The sequence below is a fragment of the Phyllostomus hastatus genome, unplaced genomic scaffold, assembly GCF_019186645.2.
Source record: "Phyllostomus hastatus isolate PE091 unplaced genomic scaffold, TTU_PhHast_1.1 phas_contig_148, whole genome shotgun sequence".
Classification (NCBI taxonomy): Eukaryota; Metazoa; Chordata; class Mammalia; order Chiroptera; family Phyllostomidae; genus Phyllostomus; species Phyllostomus hastatus.
The window spans coordinates 19,052,933-19,071,726 of NW_025333607.1; the positions used below are offsets into that span (position 1 = coordinate 19,052,933).

General features: G+C 37.8%; 1 protein-coding gene across 3 annotated transcripts in view; it reads right to left on the reverse strand.

Moving 5' to 3' along the window:
- Positions 1–18,794, reverse strand: part of BRINP3 (BMP/retinoic acid inducible neural specific 3) — a 439,538-nt gene that overhangs the window by 105,592 nt on the left and 315,152 nt on the right. For all 3 annotated transcript variants that reach the window (XM_045859062.1, XM_045859042.1, XM_045859052.1), the window contains one exon: positions 215–405. In XM_045859062.1, the coding sequence (XP_045715018.1) occupies positions 215–405 (191 nt within the window). The remainder of the gene's footprint in view (positions 1–214; positions 406–18,794) is intronic.

An 18,794-nucleotide genomic window follows, 5' to 3' on the forward strand; every position in this document is an offset into this window, starting at 1 on the left:
CAGGCAGGAACTGATACTCATCCACCTCACACGACACCACTGTGAACACCATATGAGACATTTAGTAACACCTTAATAGGTGTGTTGAATGACTCAATGAGTGAACTCCAGAATCGCTCAAACTGCAGCGATCTGGATACATCAACACTTTTTTGAATGTATACAGTTTTCCGCACAAGCACACACAGGCACAAGTAGTTTCAAAGAGTCGTACCTCCCAGAGTAGCCGAGAGCAAGAAATGGGTCCCATATTTCTTGATAAGGTTTTCTGTGATTTGCTGAAGGGTAGGTCGGCGTCCCAAAAGTCTTATGTTGCGGAAGAATTCGGGGGCAAGAGGCAGAGGTGAGCCAAGGAAATTTCTTCTCTCAACTGCAAGGTTATTTACTTTCCAGCGGCCAAACTCCCTGAAAAGCAAATTTATTTTTTATTCATAAATACATCATCTATCTGAATGGTTTCATTTGAAAAGTTCACTGGGTAGTTTAGCTGGGGTCACCACATTACAGCACCTCTTGCTTGTAATAATATGTCACGTGCCATGAGGAGAAGCAGCAATATTATAATTTATTTCATTGGAGTGAGTATTCTAAAACCCAGTCGTGTAGAGGAAAAAATAAGCCACTTAAAATAAACAGTTTCTACTGATTTTTCCCCCTAAGAAAAGATGTACTCATAAAAAATGATTCCACTGTGCACAGAATATGAATATAGAGTTATTAAAAAAGGAAAAAAAAACTAATGCAATATTTTTCATTTTCAAAGGGAAATTGAAAGAAGAATGGATTTATTTTCATCACTCTAATGATCCCTTTGTTTACTCATTTTAGCATGGAAACTTGTAATATCTTAAGGACATTATACAGTTGGGAAGAATGAAAAAAAAACATGATTGAAAGAGAAACTTTTTTTACAATAATTATTGTTGAAAACATATTTTGAAACTCAAATTCAACCTCTTTACCAATTTCACAAACTGCTAAATGACTTTTAAGTTGGGTGTGCCAAATTAGAAAAGTGGCAGATATGGTTGTAAAATAATTTTAACAATTTTGTCATTTTCTGAGGTGAGTTAATAACACTAATTTAACAAAAAAAGTTATTCATGGTTTACTGTTTACTGTCCATTGTTATCAAAAATGTTGCTAGCAATACAGATGAAAGTAAGAAAACCTCTGGCCTCAGGGCTCAAGGATTACACTAAACAAGATAAAGTGGGGATCCATTCATTGTAATTCAAAGACTTTAAAATATTTTGACGTGCAAAAACACAAGGGTGCAAAAGCGTATGCAGCACAACTCCTCTAGCCAACTTATCGCTGCCATTGGGTGTAAATGCTACTGATCTAACTCACCGTGAATGTGCTTTCTCTCCCCTTACACTCACAGACCCTAGGACGGGCCAGCCTCCCGGTACTCCATCATCATCAGGGGGACTTGTTATTCCCCCAGTCCGCTAGCCTCCCTGAAGCTTGTGGTCTGGATTCACCTTCTGAAATTTTAGTCGGACAGAACACCTTGCCATCCCCACTGAGCACCATTTGTTCTCTGGCATGCAACAACCAACTCTAAAGGGCAAACCCTTTGGGAGTATCACCAGACTAAGAGTAAAGCTAATCAATCAATCAACTAACTAAATCACGGGATTAAAATCAGTATTGTTAGTAACTACAGCAAATCGTTCTCTTAATCCCAAGAACTAATTGTTCCTCTAAAATTCTTCTCTTGGCCAGTTTTTAATATTTTCACATAAAGAATGGAGTAAAATATCACACTCTCACTGTGTATATCCCAAAAGTGCAATCTGTGTAGAAAACATAGATGTTGACTTGAGATCTGAGATGCCTCATTTCCACTCACCCCACCTGCTTTGTATGATAATGATACGCAACCATTGTTATAATCTCTATACGTTTTGGTGAAAACCCGTGGAGAAAATACTGAATGAGTCCTGAGGAGTGGTGATAAGAACACTTTAAGTAAAGAAGTCATGTCTGCGCGGTTAAGTGCCACATTGGAAGCAGTAGTAATTGGACACAGATACAAACACTTAGTGCCTCGTTTTTGCCCGGGCATAGGATGAGGAAGCATTTATCCGTGTCCTTTCCAGTTAGTGTACCCAAGTGGCTTACTTTGACCAGTGAACAATGATGAGCTTCTTGGCTTAGCCTGATCCCTCATTCTGGGACCTTGATACCCAACCCCCACCCCACCCCCGCAGCTCGATGGGATGCAGGCAGGCATGAACTAAAAAGAAATTCTGTCCTGTAAAGCTACCTGGATTATGAGCTTCTTAGTTGGTTCATTGCTTGCAACCTAACCTGGTACACCACGACAGACGCACAGCATTTGGACGTTGGGGTGACTTGAGAAAACAAGAAGGAAGGGTGGTGCAGGTGCCGCAGACTCCTGGCTGCAGTGTCCCCCTTCCTGCAGATAAGGTTCCCCTGCATTGGAACTAGACCAGGCTTTTATTCAAGTTGGGGCAAAGGGAGCAATGGCGCGCTGAGTTGAAAACACTCTGCTGGGCATGGTTATCAGAAGGAGAGCACGTTACCTGCAGGCACCTAACGTGTCAGTCCAACCAGACACAATACGCTTCTACTGAGTACGGACACTGTTGTTTCCAAATAACGCTGCCTTCTACCCTCGGCCTTCACAGAATTCAAGTATCTTCCTCCCATAACTTCGGACATTTCAGATGAAATAGGCATAATCATTAGAGTTTAATGGAACTTGGCCCTCTCAGACGCGCTGCTATTTCGTAAAACACACAAATGGGCTATAACCAGCTCAGCCAGAGCATTACTTTGAAAATGTTTTTGTTGGCACTAAGGAGCCTCTATTAGTTGATTAGAGTTGTATGCTTGCCTGCTCAAAATTCGGACTTGCAAGCATCTATTATTCTGTGTGTCCACGTAATGTTGACTCTTCTACAACAATATTTATTATCATTTACCCTACACACCTCATGCAGAAGATTGGAAAACAAGAGTGTTATTAATTACATCATTATTTTGCCACACTGCCATTGCTTTTATTCATATTCAAATTTTATGTGAATACATAATTGTATTCAATATATTTAAAATATATTAACTAAGATGATTTCTTGAAAATTACATATATATACTGGTCCCCCCCCAAATGTAGAAGCTACCACTGTTGGCATTGGATATTTTGGACTCAATACCAAAGAAAAAACTGCATAAAAACAGTGACAAAATTAGATGCTGCTGTTGCTGAAATGATTTATCTTTATCTGCTAATTCACACTAAATAAAGTTGCTTGCCTAAGCCCTAGAGGCTATTATTACATTGCTTTTCACAGCACTACATTGGTTGGCTTATAATTTTAATTCTCTCTGTATTCATTGAAATTGGCAGATGCCACAGGATATTAAAACGAAACGTAATACCCAAGCACTAACAGACTGCGAAGTAATCCAGCGGAAGCATCATAAATTGACTTGCCAATCTTTAGTACCAATAACTTCCTAATTACATCTGTAAAACCATACTGATCTTAAGAATGGCCACCAATAATCAATACTAGTTTTCCCTAATTTTATGATGTGTAACTGGTAGATGTAAAGCTGGCTCTTTTAAGAGTCTTTCTGTGTAGCTCCCACGGCTCACAAACGATGCCGTTTCCCATTTGGCCAGGAAAAGGCAAAGGTCCCTGATGGCCCGGATGACTGCTCCTGAAACTGAGTGTTTCTAAAGCAGCTGAAGGCCAAGCAGCGGGCAGCCGAGAGAATGGGCTCTCCCTGGCCTCCTGACACTTGAGGCACCAGTACCACCTTTAAAAAAAAAAATCTAAGAGTACTGGGGGTTCAAAGCTTTGGAAGGTATTTTTGTTAGAGGTGAGGGATTTAGCAGAATAAATCTGTGCATGTAAAAGCTCAATGGCAGATAGGAGTTGTGTAAAACGTTCACACGCAGGATGCCTGAGGAGCACAGTCACGAGTGGTGCATTTGGAATCAGCTGCCAAACGGAGAGTAGATTAGAGGACACAGAGGAGCAAGACTGCCCAAGGCTGTGCCCCTCCCTGGGAGGCGGAGGGGCTCCCGGTGGCTCCGGCCTCCCGACGAGAGCAGAAAGTGAAATGAAACAGAGACAGAGTTATAAAGAAGCACGTAAAGGACGGTCTGGTGTGGTTAGTGATGTACACTTCCGGTTCTTAAAGTCTGTTACATTTTCAGGGCTACGAAATGCCCAAAAGTTATTTCATTTTATGGTCCATCATTTTACATCATTTTCTGTAGGTAGGGTATTAGTTCAATTTTAATCCAAAAAATGCAGAATTCCATTATCATAGTCACTGCCATTATTCCCAAAGGTAATTAATTTAGTGAAAATATAAAGGTACCGCATGCTTCTACCATCACAGGTACTAAATCATTTATAGTACCCACGTTTAAATCAAACCATTGTTTGAACAGATGTTAGCAAAAGTTTTAACGTGAAAAGTACACATACATGCTGTCAGTGAATGACTTTTTAAGTTGAAGAGAGAGGAGACTGTGTAACAAGAAAATTCATTTCTTTCTAAATTTTGGAAGTACAGCCTAACATCTGTTACCACTTATCACAATTTTTCATCAATTACATACATATAATTATACACATTTGGTAATTATTGATCAGTGCAGAGAAAGCAAAGACAGACATATTGAGCTAAAATAAAATACCCACTCTGGTTCTCTCTATAAAAAGAAATAAACAAATGTAAGGTCTCTGTTTTTACACTACTAATTTAAAAAGCAATTATTTATCTTGGTTACAAAATAAAAAATATTGCATTTCATATAGGAATTTAAATATTTGGGGGGAGGTAAAGCTAGTTTTTTTTTAAAGAGAATGTTTTTAAGAGTCAGATATCTCAAGTTTGAAATCCCATTCTCACCAACTCAGTTCACAGAATTCGAAGTTCTGTCTATGAAGGTTGGCAAGTTGTTAACCTCACTGATGGGCAATCATTTCATTTCCGAGCATACATCTGGTAGCACCGACTCTGCAGAGTTTTTGAAGAAGTAAAATTCATACCACAGGCAAGAAGGGGCTGGAAAGAAGTATTCCAAATCATGAAAGGCAAGGACCTACATCCAAGATTGCTCTATCCAGCAAAGCTTTCAATTAGAATGGAAGGGCAGATGAAGTGCTCAGATAAGATCAAGTTAAAGGAGTTCATCATCACCAAGCCCTATTATATGAAATGTTAAAGGGACTTAACTAAGAAAAAGAAGATAAAAAACATGTACAGTAAAATGACAGCAAACTTACAATTATTAACAACCACACCTAAAACAAAAAAACAAAAACAAAAACAAACTAAGCAAACAACTAGAACAGGAACAGAACCACAGAAATGGAGATCACATAGAGGGTTAGCAACAGTGGAGTGGGAGGAGGAGAGAAGGGAAAAAGGTACAGAGAATAAGTAGCATAGATGGCAGGGAGAAAATAGACAGGGGAGGGGATAAGAATAGTATGGGAAATAAAAAGCCAAAAAAATTATGACACATGGACATGACCTAAAGGGGGGAATGTGGGTGGGAGAGGGTATGCAGGGTGGAGGGGAGTGAAAGGAGACAAATGGGACAACTGTAACAGCATAATCAATAAAAGATATTTAAAAAATTATGCCACAACTAAAATGGTTCAGGGTACATTGTTTATGTCACAGTGAATTTTGGTACGTGCTCCCTTGTGAAGTCACAGATTTGGTTTCAGGTTTCCATGCTGCAAATACATATGAATATTGACCAAGGTAACAAGTTTGAGTGGAATTAATCAGCAAAATTTACAGAATAATTTATACATAAAACTAACTCAAAGAATCTGCAAATTGTTCTTCTAGGTCCAGACACAGACTAATAAATTAAATGTGCCGAGGGAGAATAAATGCCAAAATTGTATTTATAGGATCATGAAAATATATTTTGATACTTTCTTTAAACATTTACACAATCATTTCATTGAGATTTCCTTATGGTGATACAACCCCTACATTAAACATTGGATCAAACATTTATGATCCACGAATTATAACAAGGTACCTAACCAATTAAATATCTGAGCTTGTAATAAATTAACTGCTTCATTTCAAGTAACATAAGTTAAAAGTTAAAACCAAGGTATTTTTTTAGATTAATTACATTTTTGAGACAGACTGTTAATCTTACTATGAAAATTTTGCATAATAAAATTAGGCTTAAATAGTAACTCAATTTCATAAAATACATGTTTTATAATGTCCTAAAGAAAGATCTTTTTAAATGTTATGATTTTCTCCATGTAGTTAAGGGAATTAAAAATGCTATAGTAGGTCATAGGTTTTAAGACATGCGTAATTCATTTTGACTTGCTATTAATTTTGTTTCCTACACCCATGTGTGGTAGGTAAGGAGGCTGGTGTTTTGTGACAAAACAAATATTCAGAAAAATCTATCATCTTAATTTTGCAAGGTACAGATCATTCATTCCCCAAATTATAATCTTTCAGCTGGAGTCAGGCTTGAGTTGCAAGACTCAACATAAGCATAAACATAAAGCTGGTGAGACATAAATTGGCAATGCTGCCTTTTTCTCTGTTCTCATCAGAATCTATGGCTTACAAATTGCAACATGGTATCTAACGTGCACTTAGTATGTCTGTCTTCTGTGTTTGGGATGTATATAAGACAAATCTGTTACATATCTTCCACGGGCTTCAAAGATACCGACAACACATTGGGACACTGCTCTGTTATCTGCACCCCCAACCCCGTCTCCAACCAATTGTTACATGTGTTCCTGTTGGAGGGTCCCCATAAACAAAAGTCCCGCGGTGTAATGCGTTTTCTGCGGGTGATTTAACTGCCGTGGCGTATACGACAGAACTACTTCAGGCGTGGTGAGCCTGACTGTGAAGGGGACAGTGGCCGTGCTTTTGGGGGAGCTGATGTTCTACCTGGAAAGCCGCAACTAAGCGAAACAGAAAAAAAAATACTAAAAAGGAGTGAGAAAATATAAGTTAAATGTGAAGAAATTGGGCTACGGTTTTATGTAATTATTAAATGGACACTGAAAAAAAATGAGCTTTTCATACCCAAATCCAGGCATTAATTTCATTTCTGCATTTTAGACGGACGCAGCAATCAAGTACCCTAACAAGTGGCCTCACTCGTTCTGGTTGGAGCTTGAATAACTATTTAATAAATTGAGTATTAGCACTCTTCTGAAAGAACAAGGTCAATTAAAAGTTAGTAAAGCCAGAAGCCCAGATGGCGCTGAATTCACCCAGCTAACATGAACTACCCTGGGTTTGGCGCATTCTCATTATTCAATTATTCATGTGATATATGTGAAAATCTGGCAAATTGGAAAATTGCCAGTAATTTGCCCCATCGACAGAAGATGACTCAGTTCTTCTAATTACAGATCCAGACACAATTAAGTACCTTCTCTCCCCCGTCAGTGTTTTGAAAAGTGGCTAACTCTATAATGAAAAAAATTAGCAATCAAAAGAAAATCACAGATAATTTAATTTTTCCCCATGAGTCCGTAATTCAAATAACCATTCACATAAAAGTTAGGAAAGTATGTAGTCCACTAATAAACAAGCAACACTGTGTATGAAACAAACTGATAAAAATATTTTATCAAATGGGAACAGGTACAGAGGAAGAATTCTATATTCACACGTTCATGCACTGAATTATTCTGCACTAAATGACCTCAATATTCTATGCTATAAAATCCCACATATGGACTTAAGAAATTCAAGTGTCTTTTTTTCTTCTTTATGATTTCCTCTTTTAAACATATAATTCTGTAGGAAAAACTGCACTCTAAAACTTCTCAAAATTATATAAATCTCTACTATGTGATTAATAATATTTGACAAGGACTTCTATATTGGAAATTCTCCTATAACCTCATATCATAGGCACATACTTTAACAATAAAATATGGTTTGCTCTGCAGCATTCAACTGATACCCTGTAAAAACAAAGACCATCACAATCAGTCCGAACTTTCTGTTTGAAGAAAAGAAAAAAAATGTGGTTTGTTTGTAACATGGTCTCATGGAACACATATATTGCCTCTTCAACTTAATAGATTCTTTTGGAATGAAACCTAAAGTGGAGGATAGAAGAAGGTGTACCGTTTTTTAGGCAAAATGACCTTGATGACCTTGACCTAGTGGATCAAGTTTGCGACGCAGCAAACATCTCTGCAGTCTCTCTGGGTAGATCAGTTTTCGTCTTTTTTTTGTGTGTGTGCTAGATCTCACTTACCTTTGCACAGATAATCACAGTTACAGTCAGAATGAGCAAAGAGAACAGACCAAGATAAATGGTTTACATAAATGTTGTATCTCAAAAGTAAATGGGGTAATTCCTATGCATAACATTCATAAAACATTTTAGGACATTTAAATAAAAAGCTCTATTATAAATTAATACATTACCTCAATCTTTATCATTGCTCAATTTTTACAGCCTTGCTTAATAGTTAAAATTACTACTGACAGTCCTAATTTCTCCACTCGCAAATCACCTCCAGGACAGCTGTACGGTGTTGGGGGGCACAGGCTCCTTGTACCCCACCCGCCATCTCCCCTGGGTGCGACATGCTCTGGGTCCTGTGTAGTGCATTTTGTCACTTCACAGATTTGAAAACCAATCCCTAGTTCAGCTTGGTTAGATTACATTGCAAAACTCGAAGACCAATAGTTAAGAATACAAATGAAAAGTTAAAACATGTAATTTGTATTAAAACATTTATAGTTTTTTTTTAAATTAAATGCACTCTGCTGAACTGAACCTCCTATTAAAGACTTTTAAACAGTCCCTAAAAATGAGAATAATGCTGTTAGTCAAATCTAGGAGGAAAAGTCTGGACTATTTCAAAATTATGTTATATATCTTTCATCCTCTGTCTATACAAATAGCCTTATACATCCAAGCACTTAATAAATGTTAGTGGATAAAAGAAATGCCATATAATTATTTAAGCTAGTTATTATCATGGGATGATGATATTTACTCCTTCAGTTCAAACTCTAATTTTTCTTTATGTAATTAAAATGTTTTTCAAGTGTAGATTATACTCATCAATAATGCTAGGCATCTCTCATCTCCAAAGAAAAGCTTTCTGCACTTAGAAATAGTTTCTTTTTCTTTTTTTCTTACATTTGTGCTTTGAAATAGTAACAAAAAGATAATTAAAAACAAAACAGTTTCCATTTACAGCAAAAGTATGAAAAGTCTCTAATATGGAAATAATTAAATACACTAAACTAAAATTTCTTAAGACATGATGAACTGGCATGAAAATTAAAATTTTTCAGAATCAAAAATGGAAAAACTAGAACACAGAAATGTAAGAAAATAAAAATAATAAAATATGTAAAACTGAATATGCTCTGTTATATCAGAATCCTTTAGATTACAGCTAAACATGAAACTTATAATCTCAGATGCTTACATTATAGAAGTCCAAAAAAAGAAGACTGAAAAATAGTTAGATATATACCTCTAATAGAAAACCAAGATAAGAAAACAAAAGCAAGAAAAAAAACACAAACATAAAGAAAAAAGTAATAACATAAAATAATACACTAGAGAGAATCCATAAAAACAAACATTGATTCTTTGACCTACACAACAAAAGTAAAAACAGACAAATTAAACTATATCAAAATTATAAACTCTTTCATCAAAGGACAAAATCAATAGAGTAAAAAAGCAACCTATGGAATGAGAGGTATTTGACACTATTTGCAAATCATATATCTGATAAGAGGGCAATGTCCAGCATACATAAAGAACTCCTTTAATTCAGCAGAACCAAGTAAATAAAAAGAACCTGATTATAAAACAATCAAGGCACTTGAATGGATATTTCTCCTTAGAAGACCAATAAATATCCAACAAGCATATGAAAAGATGTTCAACATCACTAAATATTAGAAAAACATGAAGGAAAACCACAATGAGATATTGCCTCATACCTACTAGGATATCTACTATCAGAAAAAAAAATGGAAGGGAGGGAAGAAGGAAGGAAGGGAGGGAGGGAGGGAGGGAGGGAGGGAGGGAGGGAGGGAAAGAAGGGGAACGTAAGTGTTGTTGAGGATGTGAAGAAATTTTAAACTCTGTGTATTCTTGGTGAAAACAAACAGCCATTGTGAAAAACAATATGGCAGATCCTCAAAAAACTGAAAATAGAATCACAATATGATCCAGCCATTCTGCTTTTGGGTATACACTCCAAAGAACTGAAAGCAAGATCTCAAAGAAGTATGTGTCTGTTTGTATTCATAGCAGCATTATTCATAACAGCTAACATGTGGAAGTAACCCAAGTATGCACAGGTAAGTGAACTGATAAGTCAAATGTAATATAAACATACAAGGGGCTATTATTCAGCCTTGTAAAGGAACTTTGGACACATGGCTACAATATGGATGAACCTTGACCTTTTGCTAAAGGAAATAAGCCAGTCACAAAAGACAATCACTATGGGACTCCACTTCTTTGAGGTACCTAGAGGAGTCCTAGTCATAGAGATAGAATGTAGAAACGTGTTTCCCAGGGGCTGGGAGAGGGAGCAATGGAAATGTGATTTGATGGGTGTGGAATTTCTGTGTCATAGGTGAAAGACTCTTGGAGATGGGTGGTGGCGGTAGGGCCCAAACATACCTTTAAAAAGGAATATATTTTTCTCACAGGTATCATAAAAAAACAATTTTTGTAAGAATGTTTAAAATGACTAGTGTCGCCAGTATTGAACTCAACGATTAGATTTTTATTTTACAAATCTCATTCCGTGTTTTACTCTACATTGTACCATAAAATAATATAAATGGGGTAGAAAATTTTGCTTAAAATGAGATCTTGTCAAAGAATCATTTGAAGGGAAATCCATTTTCACGTTCCAGTCATTTAATAATTAGTAGATTATTTCTATAAAGGGAAGTTACCTCATGTTCCTTAAAATATAATTACGCCTATGAGAGTGTCTTTCATTGTCTGTAATTTGCTAATCTGGAAATATTATTGTCAGTTAGTTCCAGTTATGAAAATAAAAATGATATGCTAAAATAAGTTTTCAGAACTAAAAACAGAACACGCCTGAAATTAATCTAATACATTCTACTGTAATGTTCTATTGTAGTCGTTTTGAAACTGTGCCCAGTTTTACACGGATCCCTCCAGAGTCTGCAGGTGGAGCATGTGACCGATCTCTAGTTTTCCGTATATTCCTTCTTATTTGTTACTTTTTTGTTAGCACGTGAGTGCTCACATTTTTGTTTTCTAAGAACACAGGTGTTTTAACAGAACCAATTTCTATTTAAAATAACACCAAGGAAAGAAGCTCGCAATGGGAAAAGTTATGAGGAAGATGATGATAAATTGAATGCAAATCATTTACAGTTGACTGTGCAGAAAAGTTCCTACTGTCTCTTGACTTCCCATATACCAAGAAAAGCTTTGACAGCTCAGATTATGTTTATAGACACACACAGACATTCTGAGAACATGAATTGTAATCAAGACACTAACTCAAATACTAAAATGTGTTTCCAAAGCTAACATATTTTTATATATGCCTAAAGATCATTGCAATACCATTTTGATATAATTATCCCTTTTTCCAAGGAATATGATAGGATATGTAAAATGTCTAGCACAATGCCTGGTGCTTAACCATTTACTAAATTAGCTCCTCTAAAAGTCAAGAGTATCTGTTATGGGCAACTTAAAGCAGTACCATGAACTTTTTATGTCTTATTGTCATACTTTCTCCCGTGGTTACCACTTCCTCAGTCTTCTTCCCGCCCCCAGACCCTCCCCCTCGCTTCTCTCCCTAAAAATTCTGTGATGACAGAAGAGCCCTCTGAGAAAATACCAGAAGCCTCCGCCTTATCACACAAGGCTCATCTTACTGCTCATCTTTCCCCAAACTTGACATTATTTAGTCCACACTTTTCCCTCTCCAGGTCACCCCAAATGCACAAGGTAGGAATAGATTCAATTACTAGATTAGTCCACGATGAACTACAAAAAAGGATATTGAGTTTTCAACACAAACGACATAATTCAAAGCCCATGAAAGTCAAGGAAATACCTGCTAATGAACGGTGATTCCTTAACCTTGCTGGAGGATTCCCTGGTTTAATTCAGGGGGAGTGGGAAGCCAGCATGTCCCATTGCCCTCACAGCTCAGTCGCTTGGCAAAAAACCAGTTCTCTGTGCTAGAGCCACAGCTAAAACTCTTCTAGCTCTGACTTTAACACCCAAGCATGTTCCATTCTCCTGCACTTGCTCCTGATTGCAGGGCACAGCAAGAATTCTAATAAGAACAGCAACGGGCTCCATCAGCAAGCACCAAGACTCATGTGTTAATACTTAACATAACTTTTTTGGGTTTGAGAAGGTAGGACCTTTGTTTTCCTTATCAGGGAAGGCTTCATAGAAGACTCAGCACTCACACTCTGCCCCGAAGCCTGACAAGGATTTTTAGATGTGAGAAACGTGAAGAAGGAGTTCAAGGCTAAAAGACAGTCCTGAGCAGACGTGGGCCGGCGGGAGTGCAGGGAATGCGGATGGACCGGAGATTGGGCCCAGGCCACTGGAAAGCAGACAGGACAGAAGGGGGTATCACATGTCATACAATCTGGAAAAAAAAAAACAACGCAAAACAGTGCGTAACAGCAGAGTGGAGTTGATTAAGAGTTTGAGGACCAAACACGATACAAATAAAATAGAAATAAAATGGTACTGTTTTGAGGATTCAAAGAGTAATGTTCATAAGGAGTTAATCATGGAATCTGGAAAATATTATTAGCCGGATATCACCATTGCTTTTGCTGTGATCTTGAGTAGATATAGAATAAATAAAGATTGCTTTATCCTGTGGGAAAGTTTAAATCATGATGATTTTATTTAAAAAAACCTTCTTTATATAAAAAGATGCTGATTTGATCTTTTAGATAAAATAAAAATACAAAACACTGGTGACAATATAAAGACAGAGCTGGGATAAAGACAGAGCGAGAGAGAGTAAAGGGATAAAACTATGTCAAGTTTATTCTCACAGATCAAACAGAGTTTGTAAAAACTGGAAAAACCAAAACTTATAAGAACGGTACAAGTCTAACGAATGCTCCCATGCCTAGGGGCATGGTGATTCTCTTTTCTGAATATAAATTCAAAGCATAAGGTCTCTGAATTGGACAGAGTATTTAAAAGTCAAGACTGCCCAAAAACTCCTGGATATATGATAACTATCTCTAAGGTCACCTTGTGGATGGAAACACTTAATAATAAAAGCATTTTTATGTTAAAGTAACTAACTACATTTGAAATGCTGCCAGGAATTAATAGAACCAATGATCTTTTATAAATTGTGTTATTGCAAAGTTCAGTATAATAATCAGCCCAAAGAACCCCTACACAGTTGAAAATGGGCTACAATGTAAGGGTAGTGTTAAGGGGAATATAGACGTATTCCAAAGAGCTAAAATAAGTCTTGGACTGCCATCAAAATGAAGAGAAGTCAAAATGTAGAATTTGGAATGCTACATTTGTATGTTCCCAAAGAGGTCTTTGAAAACAAATCAGTCTGTGTTTCTTGGTGATGTCTTCCACGCATCTACCCTACCGCAGAGGGCTGAAATGAGGGACCAGCCTTTCCTTGGTGCTGAAAACGCCTTAGATGCGGGCCCCGCCCTCTCATGACTTGTCCTTACATCTCGTCACAGGAAATGAAACAGACCTTAAGATGCGTATTCAATATTCTCAGGTTTTGCTTCTGAAAAGATTTTCCCCAAAGTTACAGAGAGCCTTCAAACATGAGAGACACAAAGGTTTTGAAAAGTAGGGCAAGATAAAATTTCTTAAATTAAAGCTCTGAAAGACTGACCCCAAATCTTAAATTAAATCTCATTTTGTATCATCAGATAATAAGAGAGAGCTAAGAACATGGGTGACATTAGGGGGGCAATGTCACAGCACATGTGAAGGGTTATTTCTTTTGCCATCGCTACCATTTAATTGGAATTCTTTGCCAAGTTGTGGATATAATGCCCTGTTCTGGGAATATGCGGGTTATTGCTTGGGCGCGTTTGTCATTCTTTTCCATGTGAGTTTAAAACAGTTATTTCAAACATTCACCCATGTATCCTTGCAACCATTCATCCCTATTGTTACCGACCACAAACTTTCCTTTGCATGTGGATTTTTACTTGACAAATTACCTTGAACATATATATTGTGATACTGAGATGTGGGCCACAGGTTACAAGTAATTTAGCACAATTTGAAAACAAAAGGAAGGAAAAGTAGGATTGTTTGGGCCTCTCTGAGTGCAGTGGCATGAAACATGGCGGATAAAACTGGCTGTCTAGCTCATTGAGTAGGGAGAAAGGGCATTGTCCAGTGTCTGCTGTCCTCCTCAGGGGAAGCGGTGAGGCCCTGCAGGAAATCAGACCAACAAAATCGGCAGTGTCTTATTGCCCTGCGTGTCTATCAAGACAACGGGTCAGATGAAGGCAAGGGTTCCAGGCGCCACAGGCGAATCAAGAGCGTGAAAGAAAATCCGAAGTCGAGGCACGGGGTGGTGAGGAAGACGATGTGGACGGTAAAAATGGTAAAATCGGACGAACCAAAAGCAACAATGGGAAGGCTTTCTCAGTGAAGAGAACTACACAGGAAATTCTGCCATCGCCAAAATGACGACGGAATTTTAAAGTGTAGTTGGCACATTTAGTGCTCACTGCGAACAATAGAGATGATTGCTCAGAATCCTAATATTTGCAAAAGGGAGAAAAAGACCTCTAACTACTGCGGAGTCTTCTCTTGAGGATGGAATGTGCTGTAGTGTTTTTTTTTTAAGTATGGTAAGATTTACCCAACTGAGTGAGTGAAATAACAATAAATGCATTAGTATTCAAAAGGTAAAATTGCACGTATCTGAGAGACGCGTTGAAAGGGATATGGCAAGTTTACACAAGAGTTCGTTGCTCATCTGAGCTGACTGGTTATTTAACTGGTCTGTGTGGCTGAATATTAGGACTCGTGTCACTGAGATTAGACAAGAAAGCGAGACAAACATGACAGGCAGGACAGAACCGGGCGACAGCTGCATAATTACTGCAAATGAAAAGCCTCCAGTTACCTGCAAGGAATCGTTAAGAAAACATCCCTTGGCAAGGATGCAGCGTCCATGTGTGAAACGGCTGAGCGACACGTTCGCAGCCTTTTTGGGAGAAATGTGCACAGTTTTACAAGCTGAATCCTCAGTAAATAAATCAACAAAAGTGTGCTTGCAGGAAGGCACAACCTCTGGAACACCATGCTTCTGTCACTACAGATAGGAACTCTAGGTGGGCAGTAACCAAACGCAAACAACTGTTCCACAACCATTCACAGTTTAAGAGCAACTGACATCGCTTTCAACCTCCGACACATAGTGAAGCTGTATTTCAGGAACAACTCACCACAAGCCACTGAACACAAAGATGTTTTTGCCCTAAATTATTCTTGAATATTATCAGTAATAAATGAGAAGTTATTTGGGGGGAAACTGAGCTTTGATAAGTCACTGGAAAGTACAGTGATCCATTCTGTTTCCACAATCTGATTTTTTAAAAAAAGACCAACAAACTACTCTTGAAACATTTGCCAAAGTTTGGTGACTTCCAGAGGGAAAGGGGTGTGGGGGAGGGAGGAGAGGGTCGAGCGGGGGAGAAATGGAGAGGGAAGGAGACTTGACTTGGGCTGGTGAACTCAGTACAATACACATATTATAGAACTGTACCCCCAAAAACCTATATCATTTTATTTTAAAAATCCAATTTAAATAATTTAAGTTGTTTTGAGTATTGAATTTAAATAAATTCAACAAATTCAATTTTAAAAAATTTACATTGTTTTGAGTAATAAAGGGATAACAAAATTCTCAATTTTCTTGCAACTTCCTTCAAAATAATATTTAAACAAATGATTTGCAAGCATAATGCCATCTCTTCTTTCATCCTACTGATCTTTTACTTCTGGAAGTGGGAAGTGTGCATTGGTCCATGGGTGGGAAAGAACAGACTGTCCCACTGAAAAGCCCATCGTTAATCAAATGCAAAGGCCACTGCCAAGGATCTCATACTTGGCTGAAATGGCTTAGTGACTGGTAGCCAAATGCTATCAGTTCTTATTTCTTATCAACCACTGCAGCTGGCCAGCAGGACCCCCTCACCCCCATGCTCCGAGTGGGGACCCGCATCCACCTGCTCTCTGTGACCCATGCCTCTCCATCAGTGGAAAAAGTGGCCAAGCTCAAACTCGGGGCTACAGCCCTGAGTGGTGTCTCCTGGGGGGATGCCAATGGGATGGCTGCCCTTCTGGGAACAACAGAATCATTTCCATTCACTTTGACCTGTTTGCATTTTTCCCATTTCCACTTTGACAATCACCAACAGGAAATAAAGTCACGTTTCTACACACAGCAAAGACACAAGTAGCTTTCATTGTGGTTTAGGCTATTAGGATTCCTCCAAGGGCAGTTTAGAAAAATGAAGCAGATAATCCCTTTTCAAAATACTTTATCTGATTTAAAACATAAGGGAAACACAATAGAAAATACAGCTCTTGATTTAGCAAGATATTTAATTAAGGCTCCATCAATCTGGGTGCATTTCATTGAGAGGGCATTCCAGTGATTTCCTCCACTTTGTCATCCATCTCTGTACCCAATACACCCATTAAAAAAAAAAAAGTGTGTTACACATTTTGCACAAAAATCAGTGTGGAATTTTTGATTTTTGGATATAAAGCTTTTTTTAAAAAAAAACCCTGTTCTTACCCATAAATAACATGTAAGGATATTCATGGATAATTACAATAACTACTATTACAAAAGAGCAGCTGTTACCAAAATCCTATGCCCAATATTTTTGGATGCAAGTATAAACCCAATCCCCTGCTAATTGATTTGAACCATCTCATCTGATTCTTAGCAACAGTTAAGGTAGCTTTGTTCTTCTATAATTTATAGGTGAGGAAGTTGAAGTACAGAAAACGTTGACCATTACCCTCCAGTACGCAGCTATGAAGTGGGGAGCTCATGGTTCAAGGACACACCGTTTTCTGAGGTCTTTCTTCTAAAGTAACTGCATGGACAGTATAGGTGTGCGGATCACCAGTGTCAACGACCCTACACTTAGTGAATTAGCTGTGCAGTGGGGGGCCAAATCTCCGGTTTATACGATATCAAAAGAGTGGATGAACCAAAATAAAGTTCATAAAGTCAATGCAGCATAGACACATTTTAATAAAGTCAAACCAAATACGCATTTCTAATCATCAAATTATGGCATCACATTGAAGGCAAAATATTTTGCTCTTTTACTACTCAGTTTGTAAAAATGATCACAGGGTTGAAAATGGACTTAAGTTTTTATCTTCAAGATTACTTCCTGGTATAGGAATGACCTGAACAACATCCAGAGCAATTGATCATCAATGTCTATTTTAATGATTTACTGGGAAGGAAATCAATTCTTCACAGCAGAGCCCGATCTATATTGCGTGCTCTTTCTGAAATCCATCCCACTTCTTTCTAACTTTAACTCATTGAACCCAGTTCTGTCCTCTGAGGAACACATAATTAATTTACTTACTGATTCTGCCCAGCAGCCTTCAAGCATTTATAGGTCTCCATAAAGACCCCAGTGAGTGTCTCATTTCCAGGTGAACTTCCTGGTTTCCACGGACCACCCCCAAAGGAGCACAGTGATATAGTAGAATGGATTTTACGGATACGTAGATGTTTAGAAGAAATGCTTATTCTAATAATAATAAAGATCAGAACCTCAGACTGTTAATGAAGACATTTAGGCCAGATGACTAGTACGAAAGAATATAAATGATGTGTTTCCCGTGTTCTGAAGGTCGGGTGAAATCTTTCCAAACAAATATTTGGATATTTCAAATAATGTGTGACTCCGTTTTCTTATAAATGTGAATTGAAATCACCAAACATTGTCCAAATGAACTCAGGATAGTCTCAGGAAAACAATTTCAGCAGATGAAAAATATGGCAGTCCTTCATTACAAACAAGACTTTACGACCCTCGAGGAACCAGGGTCCCTGACCTCGTTGTCCATGAAGGGTTTTCCCCATTGATATTTTCGTAGACAAACAGCAGAAACAGGGAGAGCAGAAAACTTCTCTTCCTCCAGAAGTGACACCTGGCAAGCAACAGAACTACTCACTGATCCCCAGGAGTCCAAGGACTGTATCATAAGGCAGTAGCTTATCACAGTGGGAAGTCTGGCATTTTGGAATCCAGCTGAGTAATACATATAGGGCAAGTGGTTTACCTTCTCCGTTTCCCAGTATTACAATGAAACAGTAACCATTAAGATACCTTCAGGCTACAGTATTCACCGATTTCATAATTACTTCCCCTTGTCCTTTGAATTGAACATTCTGCAACTCCAGCGGCACACGAAAATGCCCAACTTCAGTTGACACTATGCTCGCAGCTGTAGCCACGGGCTACTGGTAGACCTGCCTGTGTTATAATGACGTCTTTTTGATGCTATGGTTGGGCCCCAAGCAAGAATTCCACATTCACATGTGGTTTTTTTTAGCACTAAAGTCAGAATAATTACCTAGTTTTTATTTACTTGTTTTTATTTTTAATAAACTATATTATGGGATGAATACTGTATGAATTCTAAACAAAAGCCACATAGATCTACATTAACATCAAGGGAAATAAAATATCACAAGGAAAAA